At 37.3% G+C, this 15,557-nt stretch overlaps 1 protein-coding gene across 5 annotated transcripts in view; it reads left to right on the top strand.

The window, feature by feature from the left end:
• The window catches only part of TRPC4 (transient receptor potential cation channel subfamily C member 4), a 217,893-nt gene extending 202,968 nt beyond the window's left edge, over positions 1–14,925 (top strand). For all 5 annotated transcript variants that reach the window (XM_074329993.1, XM_074329992.1, XM_019736606.2 and 2 more), the window contains 3 exons: positions 12,164–12,205; positions 12,337–12,426; positions 13,887–14,925. In XM_074329993.1, the coding sequence (XP_074186094.1) occupies positions 12,164–12,205; positions 12,337–12,426; positions 13,887–14,609 (855 nt within the window). In that variant the 3' untranslated portion in view covers positions 14,610–14,925. The remainder of the gene's footprint in view (positions 1–12,163; positions 12,206–12,336; positions 12,427–13,886) is intronic.
• Positions 14,926–15,557: the final 632 nt, after the last annotated feature.

Genomic DNA, 15,557 nt, shown 5'->3' on the forward strand with positions numbered 1-15,557 from the left:
GAGTCAGATCACTATAGTCTCACTGGCAGCTGAGTTGGAGACACAGGAAACAGGATCGACAGGATCTGCAACCTGCTGTCCGCTTCTCTGCCCACCAACCAACCCTACCTGCTAGCTGCAACCCGCCGTGCTAACTGCAATCTGCTCTTGATAGCTCAGCCACCATCTTCTTGCCAGCCCCCATTTGCTGCTAGCATAGCCACGGCAGTTATATTAGTGGCCAATGGCTCACTGGTTACAGCTGACAGCCAACTAGCCACAGCTGATGGCCATCCAGTTACAGTTGATGGCCATTTACTACCCAAGTGAGCACCTTTCCATGTGAGGGCAAGAGCCTGGAAACTGCACTTCTGGCTCTGTCCCCATAAGCCCTGTCATTCGGGGTCTCATGCGGGGTCTCTGGTCCCACTCCCTGCACAAGAACGCAGGATGTGGTGAGGCTGAAAAGTAACACCCACGGAACCATAGATAGGGGAGTCATACCACTATATTCTCGCTAGCGGCTGGGTTGGAGATACAGGAAGAAGGAACCACATGATCTGCAATCTGTAGTCCACTTCTCTGCCAACCCTCTTGCTAGCTGCAATCTGTGCTTCCTAACTGCACTTGCTAGCCGCAATCCACCATCCGCTTCTCTGCCAACCAACCAACCCCTTGCTAACTGCAATCTGCCCTTGCTAGCTCAGTCACGGCACTTAAATCAGTGGCCAATGGCTAACTGGTTACAGCTGATGGCCAACTAGTCACAGCTGATAGCCATCTACTACCCGAGTCAGCACCTCTCCACATGAGGCTGAGAGCCTGGAAACTGCTCTCTGGGACTCTGTCCCCACAAGCCCATATAGAGTTTAAAGTAAAATAATTTTCTTTAGCAGAGAATGAGTAAGAAAAGGCCACTCCACAAACATAGTGGTGGACTCTAATCACTAGCGGAAGAGACCTTCTCCCCCCATTGGGCTAGGGTTTATATGTGTTTCTTATTTCTATGGAAAATTTCTTGGTATGGGAAACTTCTGCAAAACACAAAAAGAATAGGGGCAGGTTTCCGTTTAACCTTTGTAAGGTACAGCCTGTGGCTAGTTTGTAATAAGTTTAATTACCGGAATGGCCATAATGGAATCTCTTTGCTCAGTAGGCTTCAATTGGACTGTTCTGTGTGATTGATGAACATCTGACCCAGTTCTGTTTCTGGCTGCACACAGGCAGCAGGCTTGCAATCCAACTTCCTAGATCTTTCTGAGAAAACAGTCCTCATGCCCCTTCCCTATATTATTATGACAAACTAAATAAATATTGTGAGTCATGTCTCTTTTCTCCAGCCCCATTCCCTCTCAATCCTGCCTGTTCTCTGCCAAGCTAAGGCTTTGGGCAAGCACGAGCCTAATCAAATTCAATGCTATAAATTTACTTTTTATCTAGATTGTATTTCACAGTGAAAAGGAAATAATATATATTTTTAATTTTTATTGGGGAATAGTGTGTTTCTCCAGGGCCCATTAGCTCCAAGTCATTATCCTTCAATCTAGTTGTAGAGGGCACAGCTCAGCTCCAAGTCCAGTCGCAGTTTTCAATGTTTAGATGCAGGGGGTGCAGCCCACCATCCCATGTGGTAATTGAATTTGCAACCTTGTTGTTGAGAGTTGTTGGTGAGAGTTCCCGTTCTAACCAACTGAGCCCTCTGGGGACCCAGCGGCAGCTCATTGTCTTCAATCTAGTTGTGGAGGGCGCAGCTCACTGGCCCATGTGGGAATGGAACCGAAAAGGACATAATATTAATATTTTGTTTTGCATACTTTCAGTTGAGTTTTATCCATTTAGATTTTAAATGGAAATAAATAATATATATTATTTGTAAAGAAAAGTATGATAAATGAAAAGTAAATTAAGAAGATTGTAATATTAAAAAGAGTTAAATGAGAAAATAATGACAAAAAGTAATTTATTTTGCTGCGAATTCATTTTAGTTTAGTTAATCTTCCTGACAGTTATTTGTGTAGACATATGAAGACAAGGAGATATACATATAGCCATTAATTAAAAGGTGACATGGAAATACCAATGACAGTCACTTTGTGTAACCAAGACATAGCTTAAACTATCTCATTATACTTCAAAGAGACCTTAGAAATCATTTAGCTCAACCATTTCTTTTAAAAGATAATTTGTTTACTTGACCCAATGTTTCAGGGTCCCTTGGCAGTGACAAAGCTGGGAAAAAAACCTGGGTCATTTGTTTCCCAATCATTGCTTTCCATTGCCTCCTCTTGTTTCCCTGAAAAGTCTGATGACAACACACAGTATCTTCCATGTTGTGTGTTCATCTTTTGGGTTTCCTCATTGGAGGTAGATTTTATGCATTCTTTTAGGCATTTTCTCTAACCTTCCCACCTGTGATTCACTTACTCTTGTCACCCAGCAGCTGCCTGAATGTCACCCTCATGCTCATTCCCTGCAAAGGGCTGCCACATTAGCCTCTCTCTAGGAGCCCATCATTGGTGAGCTTATGTTGCTATTTATGACTTCCGGTAATATTAATACAGCTACTTGTGTAAACTCATTAACTCTTTTTTTTCCCTTTAAACTTTGGACTTCTTTCTATGGATGATTAGGAGTTCCGGGTAAATTAATCTTTCATTTGGAATGCTTGATGAGGGAAAGTATAAATGAAGCAGAAATGCTTTACTGAGCAAAACATTTATTGTAGGGATCTGTTTAGAGGAATTCTGTCATGCAGGGCGGCTTGCGGGGTCTCAGATCCCGCTCCCCACATAAGAACGCAGGACATGGTGAGGCCAAAAAGGAACACCCACGGAGCCACAGGTAGGAGAGTCATACCACTCTAGTCTCGCTGGCAGCTGGGCTGGAGACACAGGAAGCAGGAGCCACAGAATCCGCAATCCACACTCTGCCACACTCCATGCTTGCTAGCTCAGCCACCATCTTCTTGCTAGCCCCCATTTTTGCTGCTAGCATAGCCACAGCAGTTATATTAGTGACCAATGGGTCACAGGTTATAGCTGACTGCCAACTAGCCACAGCTGATGGCCATCCAGTCACAGTTGATGGCCATTTACTACTTGAGCCAGCACCTTTCCACATGAGGCTGAGAGCCTGGAAACTGCACTCCTGGCTCTATCCCCACAGATTGTAATGGTGGCACTAAATCTTCTATTTTGAGACTTGTGTCTCTGGTATAATTTGATTTAAAAAATGTAATTCAGCTTGGGATTTTTTGAAAGCTTTTCTTTCTCTGCTTCCTTTCCGCCAAATGTTAATAATCCTGTTTCCTATACATTTACTATATGCAGTTTCAATGGTTCGTTTATTTCGGGCGCACAGTGCTGGCCCTGTGACTTAGGAGAGATTTTGCATCTGTATGGGATAACCAGCTTAACTGCACCTTCCCCCACCCCAACCGACAAAGCCGAACTCAATGGAAAATTCCACTACAGGCTGAAGCAATTTACATCCTGGTTAGAAAATATAAAACTTGAGACCAAACAAAGACTCCACGCAGTAGTTTCCAGAAGACTCTGAACACCTGACCCTTCTCTTAAATCTTCCTGCTATTTTTCTACCTGACTTGTGAATGCTTTCATGGCCTGCTAGCGAGCAGCCAGCGAGCAGCCACAAAGGAGCAAATTCATTATTGAGAAATGGTTTCTCTCTGGGAAATCATGAAAATCCTACCAAAGGGACAGCCTATTGAGAGTGCAATAATAAAATACAAAACATATTGGAGCTTTGGCGTTTTGATATTTCTCACTGTCGAATTTTTTGCTTAATCCCATTTTATCAACAAAACCCCCTTTCAGTATCTAAACACTGGTTCTCAAACTTTAATGTGTACTAGAATCATCAGGAATATCCATGTTAACAAATATTTCCAGCTTGTAACTTTAATTAGAAACTCCTGTTGAAGAAAGCACTGGTATCTAGCTCAGCTTTTTAAACTAAAACAAAACAAACGTTTGTACTTGTTGCTCGTGGGGTCCAGGTCACTTAATAAAAGTAGAAAGATGTTAATGCAATACATCGCCAAGGTGTTTAATTAATATGAAACATTTTTAATGCCATAGACTGGGTTTCTAAATGGAATTCTTAAGTTAATACGTCAATATGCTAAACCAAAAACTACTAGATCTTTTAACAACATCATTTAAAAAATTATTTTTAATTCCTTCATTTAATGTTTTCCACTTTCTAGTTTTCTCTGGAGCACTGAGTGAGCTCATGAGATACCATCCTTGTTAGGGTCATTTAGCACCCCTCAGCTCGGGAATACTCATGCTAATGAGTTGCCATAAAAATATGCTCAGTTAAGTCATGGAAAGAGAATTAGAAACTTTGAATGGGTTATCACCACCAATCATCATAAAGGAAAAATACTAATAGTACATGCCTTTCAGACTTCATTTTTAGTGATAATTTATCAGAATGCATTGTTCCTTAATCTCCATCACTTTCAGGAGGCCTAACTACAAATCTTACAGATATGGCAGTATCCATCTGTGAATAACTCTCAATCCCTAATTTACTGCTGAAAGATTTTCTGACAGGGCCTTTTAATTAAATTTTCTTTCCCAAGTAGGGATGTAGAGGAATGAATTGCTTGATATTCTTGGTATTTCAAGAGTAAGATCATGAATATTTGGTTTGACAAGGCGTATTTTATTTCTTTTATTTTTATATGCTTGGGAAGTGTGTTTATAGAGAACAATATGTAGATCCATCTGTAAATGAGCCAAACTGCAGTTTGTTAAAAAGGGGTCGCACCCTGGAATGGCCCCTTGCCATTTTTGCTTCGTTTTAAAAGAAGGAGAGAGCACAGCAAGCTGCATCCCTCAAGGGATTCACTGAGCAAAGCAAAGAATAAAAAAGGCATAACTCCTGGGCTTAAAATTAGTGATCGACCAAAGCTGGAGTGGAAATGAGAGAAAACGGCAATGACAATTGACTGCAGGGAACCAGCAATAGGAAGTGAGCCTGACATCCCACTGAGTGGACCTGCAGAGAACTAGAGATAAAGAGTGAGAAAAATGTCACAGCTGATTCCCCAGAGCCTTTTCTTTCAAGGCTGTAAAACCCTTCCTGCTCTAAAGCAACCTGACACTTCTGTTGAAATGTGAAGCTACCACATAGCAAACAGGAAATTTCTCACCAGTTGGTATTTTCCTTTATCATTAGTTCAGTGATCCAAATACTGCCATTGTCTTGTCCTTACAAATCAGGAGGAGCCTGCAAACTGAAAGTTAGCTAATAGGTGCCCTGGGCACCTGCCAAAAAATATTCTACACATAATGCTAGGCTACTGATATAATTTACGAAGAAAACTGCCAAATTAAAGGGCACGACTTCCTTCAAAATATTTTTCCTAGACACCAAGTTAAGAAAGGAAGGTTCTTGATTGGCCATGTAGTCCATTTTTCCTGTCTTAAACATAACTGACAACCGATCTGATTTTTTTTTTCTTTTCTTTTTTTTTTTTTAAAGCTGCAAAATGCAACTCCATAAAAGCCTCAGAACTCATTCATGGAGGAATTCTTTTCTAACCTAGGTCTGCCTAGTTTATTTTTAGTAAAGACAGAGAACATCTAGACATTGCAAATTACTTTATCAATCAAAATTTAACATGTGAATGGCTTGAAAAAATTAAATACGCATTACCCACTCAGGTAATTTTTAAAGAAATGTCCTTTATTACATTACTTTCATAAACACAAATTGGTCAGTTCTATTCTTGGTTATTTCCAGTGACAATTATAAGTTGTAATGTTTTCCCTTATGATAGTAAATCCCTTTGAAGCTCAACTGATCTTTACCCAACAAAAAATTGCAAACATATGCGGTATTGTTGATGTTAGTTCTCGTATTTGTATAATATTTAATAATGTCACTAAGTTCCAAAAATCATGATCATATTTATTGCAAAAAGTATATATATTATGGGTAAAATTGTGTCCCCAAAAAAGATATGTTGAAATCCTAACCCCCAGTACCTCAAAATGTGACCTTATTTGTCAGTAGGGTCTTTGCAGGAGTAATTAGTTAGGATGAGGTCATATTGCAATAGAGTCCTTATAGGAATATGATGATGTGAAGACACAGAGACACAGAGAACAGCATGTGAATGAAGATAGAAACAGAGAATGGAATTAACGCAGCTACAGGCCCAGAAACACCGAGGATTGACAGCTACAACGAAGAGCTAGAAAGAGGAAAAGAAGGATTCTACTGAGTCTAAGAGAAAACATATCCCTGACAAAGTCTTGATTTGAGACTTCTGGTCTCTACAGGTGTGAGACAATAATTTCTGTTGTTTTAAGTCACCTGGTTTGTAGTACTTTGCATGGCAGGCCTAGGAAACTAATACAACATATACCATACATTTTGTGGGTATTAATTTTTTTAAAAATAAATATGGATCCAGTATGGTAAGGATGCTGACCCTCAAATTAAGATGTGTTGGGAGAAGGAAGCAAAGTCACAGAATACATAGCAGATGTCTCTTAATGTCTTCTTGATAGAAAGAGCAAGGAGTAAAGTGAATTCTAGCCTGGGATCCTAGAACTGGCACTGCCGTGAGAACATCGTGGTATTTTATTTACTCACGGAACTCTGTGGGCCTTGCTTTCCTTACTTATAAATGAGGTGATGAAACTGGAACAGCTTTCTTTTTCTAATAAATAATATGTCTGTTCTTATTGCCTGTGTGTCAACTGTCAGGTATTAAAATTTAAATCCCACCCTGTTTTCCTAGACTTTTGGTAGATCCTAGGAAGTTAGAGAATTAAATTCACTGTAGTGTTAGCCTAAGAATGCTAATTAAAAAAGATAGAAGGTCATTTTGTGCATACCTAATAACTATAGTCAAGATTTATCACTGACTTTATTGTCCGTGATAGTTTCTTTTTGTTCATGCTGAGACATGTGGGTTAGTGATTATATCCACTGTTGCCTCTAGGCATATAATCCCCAAGTCTTCTTCTTTAGTCCTAAACTTCCCCCAAAGATATAAACTAGACAGTGGCACCTCTACCTTAATGTCCTATGTCAATATCTCCTGATAAAAGTGAACTGGCATCTTAAGATGCTTAGCCATAGAGCTGGGAGGACTATGGGTGGAGCTGGGCCCCTTGTTAACTATCTAGTCTTTACTTCCTGTTGAATTTTGTGGTAACTTCCAGGGGAAAGATGCAAATAAAGGGGGAAGCCATGTTGGTCTCTGCCCTTTTTTTACCATGTGGACGGCCGGTTGGAACACCAGCCTGTGAGTGTGCATATGCACACTCCTTGGTGGCTTTGTTTCTTTTTTTTTCTTTTCCTGAATAAACTGTTCTTTTGGTGGATTTTCTGAAGTTATTTTTGCCGGTTGACACTCCTTATTGAATTCTTTATTATTTTTTAATAGCACCAACATCTCAGCAGCCAGACTAAAAATCTTTGTCATCATGCTCCCACCCTAGCGTCAAGGCCCCCTGGCTTTTCTTCCCCCCTCAACATTCCCTTTCCCCTGCAACTCTTCCTGTCCCTTCCTGTCTAGTCACACTGCTATCATTTTATCTCACAGCCATAATGTATCTTTACCCTTCAGTTACATTATGGTAATAGCATCCCAACTAACATCCTCAGCTACTGATTATCTCACATATACCTTTCCTACCTAATGCTGCTGCCAGATGACTACAAAAGTTAAATTTTCATCACATCACTCAATTAGTCGGAAACTCCAGGTGCCTACCAACCACGGAATTCACTGTGCCATCTAAGATTCTCTATAAAGAACCCATTCTAACTTTCTTACATAACCTAATCTATATACTCTTATTATCAGAGCACATTGCAACTGGACTGGAAGTCACCATAACGTGTATCTTACTCTCTCCAGCCAGCATATTTGCTCACCCTGTTCCAATCTTCTAGAACACCTGTGCGTCTCTGCTGGTCAATGTCTTATAATTCTTTCACATTCAATCTAAAATCACATTCCCTGTTTGAAGGCTGTTGCTGATTCTTTCCTTAGTCCAATGATATGTCTTTCTTCCCTATGCTCAAATAACATTCTTAATAGCACTTCCCATATTTTCTTTTGTATTTTGCCCTCATCTATAGACATATGCATTCTTGGCATTCCATTAACAGACTGACTATAAGCCATTTAAGGGCAAAAAGTATGTCTTACCCATTTCTGGTTTCTTGCAGCCCACTTACAGTCACTTGTTAAATTTGTCTTAAATTGATCCTTCAAACTAAATTTCATGATATAGAAACCCACTAAGCAAAATTCACAGGGGTCATAGCAAAACTCCAATATCATGCAGAGATGTTCATAAAACTTTTGGGACCCTCAAAAAGATGATTGACTAGCATTACAGACCTATCAGATGGGCTAAAAACCAGTGCACTGACACCACCAAATGCATAAGGATGTGAAACATTGGGAACCCTCATACATTGCTGGTGGGAGTGCAAAATAGTGCAACCACTGTGGAAGATAGTTTGATGGTTTCTTACAAAATTGAATATAATCTCACCATACAATCCAACAATCATACTCCTTGATATTTACTGAAAACAGTTGAAAATGTATGTCTACAAACATCTTGCCAAGGATGCACATGGCAGCTTTACTCATAGTTACCCAAACTTGGAAGACACCAATATGTCCTTCAGTAAGTGAATGGATAAATAAACTATGGTACATCCAGACAAAGGAATATTATTCAGCACTAAAAAGAAATGAGCTATCAAGGCATGAAAAAAACATGGAGGAACCTTCAATGAATATTGATAAGTGAAAGAAGCCAATCTGAAAAGACTACATACTATATGATTCCATTTATATGACATTCTGGAAAAGGCAAAATTATGGAAACAGTGGTTGATAGAGGTTGTGATGGAAGAAGGGATAAATAGGCTGAGAACAGATTTTTAGGGCAGTGAAAATACTCTTTATGAGACCATAAGGATCACATCATTACAGTAAACATTTGTCCAAACCCATAGACTTATACATCACTGAGTGAAACAAAGTAAACCATGGATTTTGGGTGATTACAATGTGTCAATGTAGGTTCATTAGTTGTAGCAAATGCACCTCTTCAGCAGGAATGTTAACATTAAGGGAGCCTGTGTATGTGTGGCATTGGAGATGTATGAGAAATCTCTCTGTACCTTCCCCTGAATTTTGCTCTGAAACTTAAATTGCTCTAAAAAAATGAAGTCTAATGAAACAAAAATGACTGCCTATGGGTGTGTTACATCTCTCTGTACTTCCTAGAACTAGCTCCTCACCCTATTACTTAAATATAAATTCCTTACTTCCTACCTCCAGCTCTGTAGCTAAAGAAAATGCTCTCCTCAAGCATGACATGCCATGCTAATCACACAAAGAGAGACAATGGCATCTAAGTACATTCTTTTACTTCTCAAGGTAATCCTGATACCTGTCAAACTATCCACAGGTTGTTTTGATTCAAGAATATTTTTTAAAAACTGTTAAATCATACTAATCTGGAAAAAAAATGAAAAGATGATGGGAAATAATATTAGAGAGACATTATCTCATTTAATCTCCAAAATCACCCAGTGAGTTTATTCTCATCTTGCAAAATAAAAAATGGGGAAGGGAGAGGGCCTCAGAGACAAGTTCCTTGTTCATGCTCAGTCAGCTTCAAACCCACTTTTGACCCCTAAGTCCAGGTTCCCAACATCACACCACCCTACCTCCCAGAAAGTAAAAGAAGTAGAAAACAGGTACTCATAATAGTAATGGTCAATCAGACAAGATCAATTCTGTGGTGGTAACCAGAGGAGAGATTAAATAGACACGAGGGATATCTGAGCTACATAAAATTAGTGGTCATAATTTGGTTAATTTATTTCATTCATTTTTATTTTCAATATTCAGAAGGTGGTTAACTTCATTTTTATTTTCCTAGTATATTGAAGTTAAGTTGGCTGATATAATCTCGCAAGACCAGAATAGTTTTGTAGTATAGTCATGTAAGTTGGAAAGAAATTGATGGGCAAAAATAATTGACTATATTAACCTAGTCTTATCCTGGGATAAAGATATTGAAAATTCCTGAAAGTTATCATAGTAAACTTTGTCTGTGTTCCCTCTCTGCCAGAATACTTTTTCCTTTTTTTTAAAAAAAATTTCCCTAGAAAAATAAACCTGCAATTTTTTAAAGTGTGATCTTTGATCTTTCCATATTTGTGTTAAAATTTAAAAATTTGTATATAAGTAAGTTACTGCTAAAGGAGAGAGAGTTGTGCTCTTTTTAATAATAAAATACACTATGATTATTTTCATTTATTACTCAGAATTTTCTGATTCTGTCATCCTTAGTTTTAATTTTACAGTAAGGAAATTTCAAGTTAAATCATGACTTCAAACTGCTCTTTGCTGACTATTTTTACTGGCTTTTTAAAGACTAAAATAGAATGGTGAAATGCCATAGAAGCCCAAAATAATAAAAATTGAGTCGACTAAATCCTATGTTAAATTCAGAGTTTCTATCTATTTAAATTATGGAACATGGATCTCTTATACAATATTTATACTGATAGTGTTAAAGAAGTAAATATACAGCTTGCTTTAATATTTGTGTTCACTTGCGGTAAATTTAAGATCTGGAAGATTTGTTTCCTTCTATAAGTGTTTTTGTTTTGGAGTTTAGCTTACCTCTGTCTCAAAAAGAGTCATATACCTCCATCTGGTGGCCCAGTACAAAATATTTTTTCAAGATGTTTGAATTTTGTAGTTTCAAATTTCCCAGTTTTTAAATTAATACCATAATCATGTTGAAAATTTGTTGTTTAAAGTTCATGTTATAGTAAATGGTTTTCAAATAATTAGTGGACTTTAGGAAGTTAAGCATTGTCTCATCTGTTCCTCAAAGTCACTAATAATGATGAAACACAAATCTATTCTCGTGGCCACTGAAAATGCCATCTTCCCCTATTCCCCTAAAGAGAAAAAACAGTTTCTTTTAAATTGTTTGGTTTTTTTCCTAATACCATTTCACAGTGATGAATGCACAGCTCTTTCTAAAATTCCATTTCGTCAGCCTATGATTATTTAGTAAGAAACAAGATCAAAAGACATTTAAACCCAAGATATTTGTTTTGCTTTTCTCGCAATTTTGCTTTTTATTTAATTTGCTTTCTCGCAATTTACCAAATTCACACCTTTATTACAGAATGTATTTATTTTAGATTATTTTCACCAGTTTTCTTCTTTAAGAATCAATACTGATATTTATTGAACATCCATAAAATTGGAATTATGATCACTTTTTTCTAACATCTTTAGAATAGTTATGAAATCTGCAAATATATAATTTAAGTGTTTTTTATTATTTAATATAAATGCACTTTTTTTTTTCAGTCGTTAAAACATCTTCTCTCTTCATTCTGCACTCCAAAATCACTGTTCTATGCTAATCTTAGCTCTGCTCCCAAACCAGTCTGATCTCTTCAAAATGATAGCTAGGACTCACACTTATTTTTTTTAATGATAAAATAATGAATCCTATGTTAGAACAGAATCTTTTATTTTTTTGTTAAAGTCAAACTTCGAATTTAATTAAAACACCAATCCCCTCTTAATATACATTGATTGAAATTAGTGTTGGGGTATTTATTGACTAAAAATGTTTTTGATTACATGTTGCATATCGTGGCTAAACTCTTAATCTTGCTATGTTGATATTTATGAAGACCTTTATATTATTATAACGCTAGCTTTTCAGTCTATCAAATTTGTATTTTTATTGGATATTTCTTTCTTTTTTTTTTATTTGATATGTCCCATCTGTGTCTCTTAGCATCATTTAAAGTGATTTGAGGCACGTATCAACTATAATTACATAATTCTTCATCACCTTATATTAGAAGAACAACATTTCCACAATTGTTAACTTATTCTACATATCAAATGCCATACAGATTGTAATCTCACACTTTGTTGCTTTGGTTCACTCATTCTTTTGATTCATGCAAAGCAGTCTCTAGCTACTGCTGTCCACTGTCTAATAAAAATCCCACTTGGAAAAAATGAGGAAGCAATATGCTTGATTAAAAGAACAAATAACTTATCTTCCAGAAGAGTCATACATCAATGTAACTGGAAAGTAAACATTCTTTTTCTTTTCAGAGGCGAGCTGCTGATAATTTAAGAAGACATCACCAGTATCAAGTAAGTTATTCTTCTATAGTATCTTGAAATTTGTATTAAAATTCAAGTACAGTCCCCTCTTCAGAACTGACTCAAGAAATAATTCGTATTTATGCACTGAATATCAATTCTGTTGTTTCAAAATGCCTCAGGAAGTTATGAGGAATCTGGTGAAGCGATATGTTGCCGCGATGATTAGAGATGCCAAAACCGAAGAGGGCCTGACTGAAGAGAACTTTAAGGTAACCGTTTTCATTTTAGTGTTGAAAGCACCAAAAGGCAGGTTCTGTAGAATGTGCAACCAGAAAAAGAATATTTGAAATCAAAGCTGGAAACTCAGCTGTGTGTTCCAACAAGACTGTGTCTTCTGATTTTTAAATTAAAGCCCTATTGAATTATCAAAAAAAAAAAAAAAAAGTGGTGACATTTCTTCTTAAAATACATTGTTTTCAAACATACTTAATCTGAAATGTCAAGGGGATTTATTTGGAGGCAGAGAAAATCCTAGGGCCTTGTAGCATTCTGACTTGCTGATCCCAGCAGCACTCACCTGAGTGAGCTCTAGTTTCAAAATTTCAATCTAATTTCTAATCCTGAAACATTAGGTAACCTAGGTGCTAAAAACAACAACAAGAACCCTCTTTGTGCTCTGCACAGCTTTGGTAGCAGGGATTTAAGGTTTGAGCTTAATTGTAACTTATAAACTTAGTCTTTCTCCCTGAGTGTTTTTTGTTTGGTTGGTTGGTTTTGTTATTTTTTAATTCTTGCAGAGGAGGTAGTGGGTATAAAAATACCTGTTATTCTGCATGAGTTTTTAGAGATTTTGGAAGAATGATTAAAGTCAGTAAGATCTTATAGGGAAATACAAACAGACAAACAAAATTCCAACAGGAGACTTTTAACAGAGAAAAGCAGCAAGTTTGACAAAGAACAAAGATAAGCAGGCAATTCAGTAAGAAAGTAGATAAATTGCAAAACTTAAAGCACAGATTGAAAGTTGACTAGAATCCATAATGTTCTTGGCAGACACAAAATCCAAATTTTGGAGTTGAATGATTCATGGTGCTTTGGGAGATAAATTAGAGGCAGGAGACGACCTCAAAAGCCACCATCAGGTCAGACTGAGAATTCAGATATCCAAAAAGAGAAGAAAAAAGGGTGAATCTCAGGAATGCTGTCTGACTTGACGCATTTTGCAGGACGAATTGGCTGACCCAAGGGTTGGGGTAAAATCAACTCCAAGGTGTTAAACAATGGAAAGTATTGCCGACTCTAGGAAAGGTAGACTACACTTTAATTATTTTGTTATCGATGTCCCTTTGGACAGCTAATTGTGCCTTATTAAAAATCTTTACAAAATGCATCCCTGAGGCAGTGTGATGTGACTTGAAAGCAGATGAATATTGGAAGAGGAAATATTTGAAACTTTAGTCCCCCCCAAAAAAACAATGTACTTAACTACACAGTTGTGGAAAAGAAAACCCTTCATGTTCCTTTTCACATCAAGCTTAGGAAGTCTCTTTATTACCTCATAATGCCACAAATGCCAGGAAAAAAACTGAAATTCTAGGTAGAACCACTGGAATCCTAGCTCTTAAAAATGAGTGAAAACACATCAGACCCATATATGAAATGTGTAAATGACGTTTCCTAATGTTTATTTAGGTCACAAACTAATTTGATCATTTTAAATTTCATTTAGGAACTAAAGCAAGACATTTCTAGTTTCCGCTTTGAAGTCCTGGGGTTACTGAGAGGCTGCAAACTCTCTGCAGTCCAGTCCGCTCAGGCCGCGAAGGACTCTCCCAATTCAGCAGACTCCGATGAAAAGAGTGATAACGAAGGTAGCAGCAAAGACAAGAAGAAGAACTTCAGCCTTTTCGATTTAACCACTCTGATTCACCCGCGATCAGCAGCAATTGCCGCAGAAAGACACAGCATAAGCAATGGCTCTGCCCTGGTGGTACAGGAGCCCCCGCGGGAGAAGCAGAGAAAAGTGAATTTTGTGACCGATATCAAAAACTTCGGGTTATTTCATAGACGATCAAAACAAAACGCTGCCGAGCCAAATGCAAATCAGATCTTCTCTGTTTCAGAAGATGTTGCTCGTCATCAGGCTGAAGGACCCCTGGAGAGAAATATTCAACTGGAATCTCGAGGACTAGCTTCCCGGGGTGACCTGAGCATCCCAGGTCTCAGTGAACAGTGCGTATTAGTAGACCATCGGGAAAGGAATACGGACAGCCTGGGTTTACAGGTCAGCAAGAGAATGTGTTCGTTCAAGTCAGAGAAGGTGGCGGTGGAGGACACTGTTCCAATAATACCAAAGGAGGAGCACGGAAAGGAAGAGGACTCCAGCACAGGCTATGATGTCACCCTCCCAGACTCAGCTACGCATGACGATTATGTGACCACAAGATTGTGATACTTGAAGGAGGAACCGTTTATCCTACGTATACATATTTTCCACTGGGGGGAGATGTTTAAAAGTAAATTAGCAAATGCTAACTTACACTTTATAGCATTTATCCACTGTGGCATAATAATGTGTAACATGTTTAAATAAGGCAAAGGCTATCGAAAATCCTTGTTTTGGACCCTGCTTTTGCTTTCACAATTTGTTTTACAATTTTTTCGTTGTTGTTGTTGTTAATAAATAAATACACCATGTATTCTTGTACTGTTGCAATAACCCACATGAAATTTTTAGCTATCTTTTTCAATTAAAACAAATGCAATTACTTCATGTGGTAGTTGACTCCTATAATAGATATTTTTATATGCAAACATCAATGTAGCTGAATTATTAGAGCTTTTTATAAATTTTTAGGGTCTCTAGAGATGGGTACTAATTAAGAACATTTCACTTAGCCCTACAGTTTAGCTTTAAAAGACAAAAATTAGCAAATTATTTCTTAAAAACATATAAATAATTATAGTATGCAATTAAAGCAAGCAAGCCTTCTTCTCATGGAGTCATGATCAAACTCTTCCTTAAAAGTGAAAGTCAAGTATACTTTGTAGAGTTTTAGTTTGTGCAGTTTTTCCTTTCAGAAAGTAAGTTTTTCTAATAAATTTTAATGGTTGATGATTTTTACCGTTTTGCCAGAAAAAAATTTTACTTCAAGTTTGTTTTTTTAATGGCCCTTTTCAGGTTCAACTGCTGATCAGTATAAATACCGTGTTTCCCTGAAAATAAGACCTAGCCAGACAATCAGCTTCAATGCATCTTTTGGAGCAAAAGTTAATATGAGACCTGATATTTATCATATTATATTATATTATACTATACTATACTATACTATACTATATTATATTATATTATATTATATTATATTATATTATATTATATTATAGACCCGGTCTTATATTA

This window comes from Rhinolophus sinicus, linkage group LG04, assembly GCF_036562045.2.
Source record: "Rhinolophus sinicus isolate RSC01 linkage group LG04, ASM3656204v1, whole genome shotgun sequence".
NCBI lineage: Eukaryota > Metazoa > Chordata > Mammalia > Chiroptera > Rhinolophidae > Rhinolophus > Rhinolophus sinicus.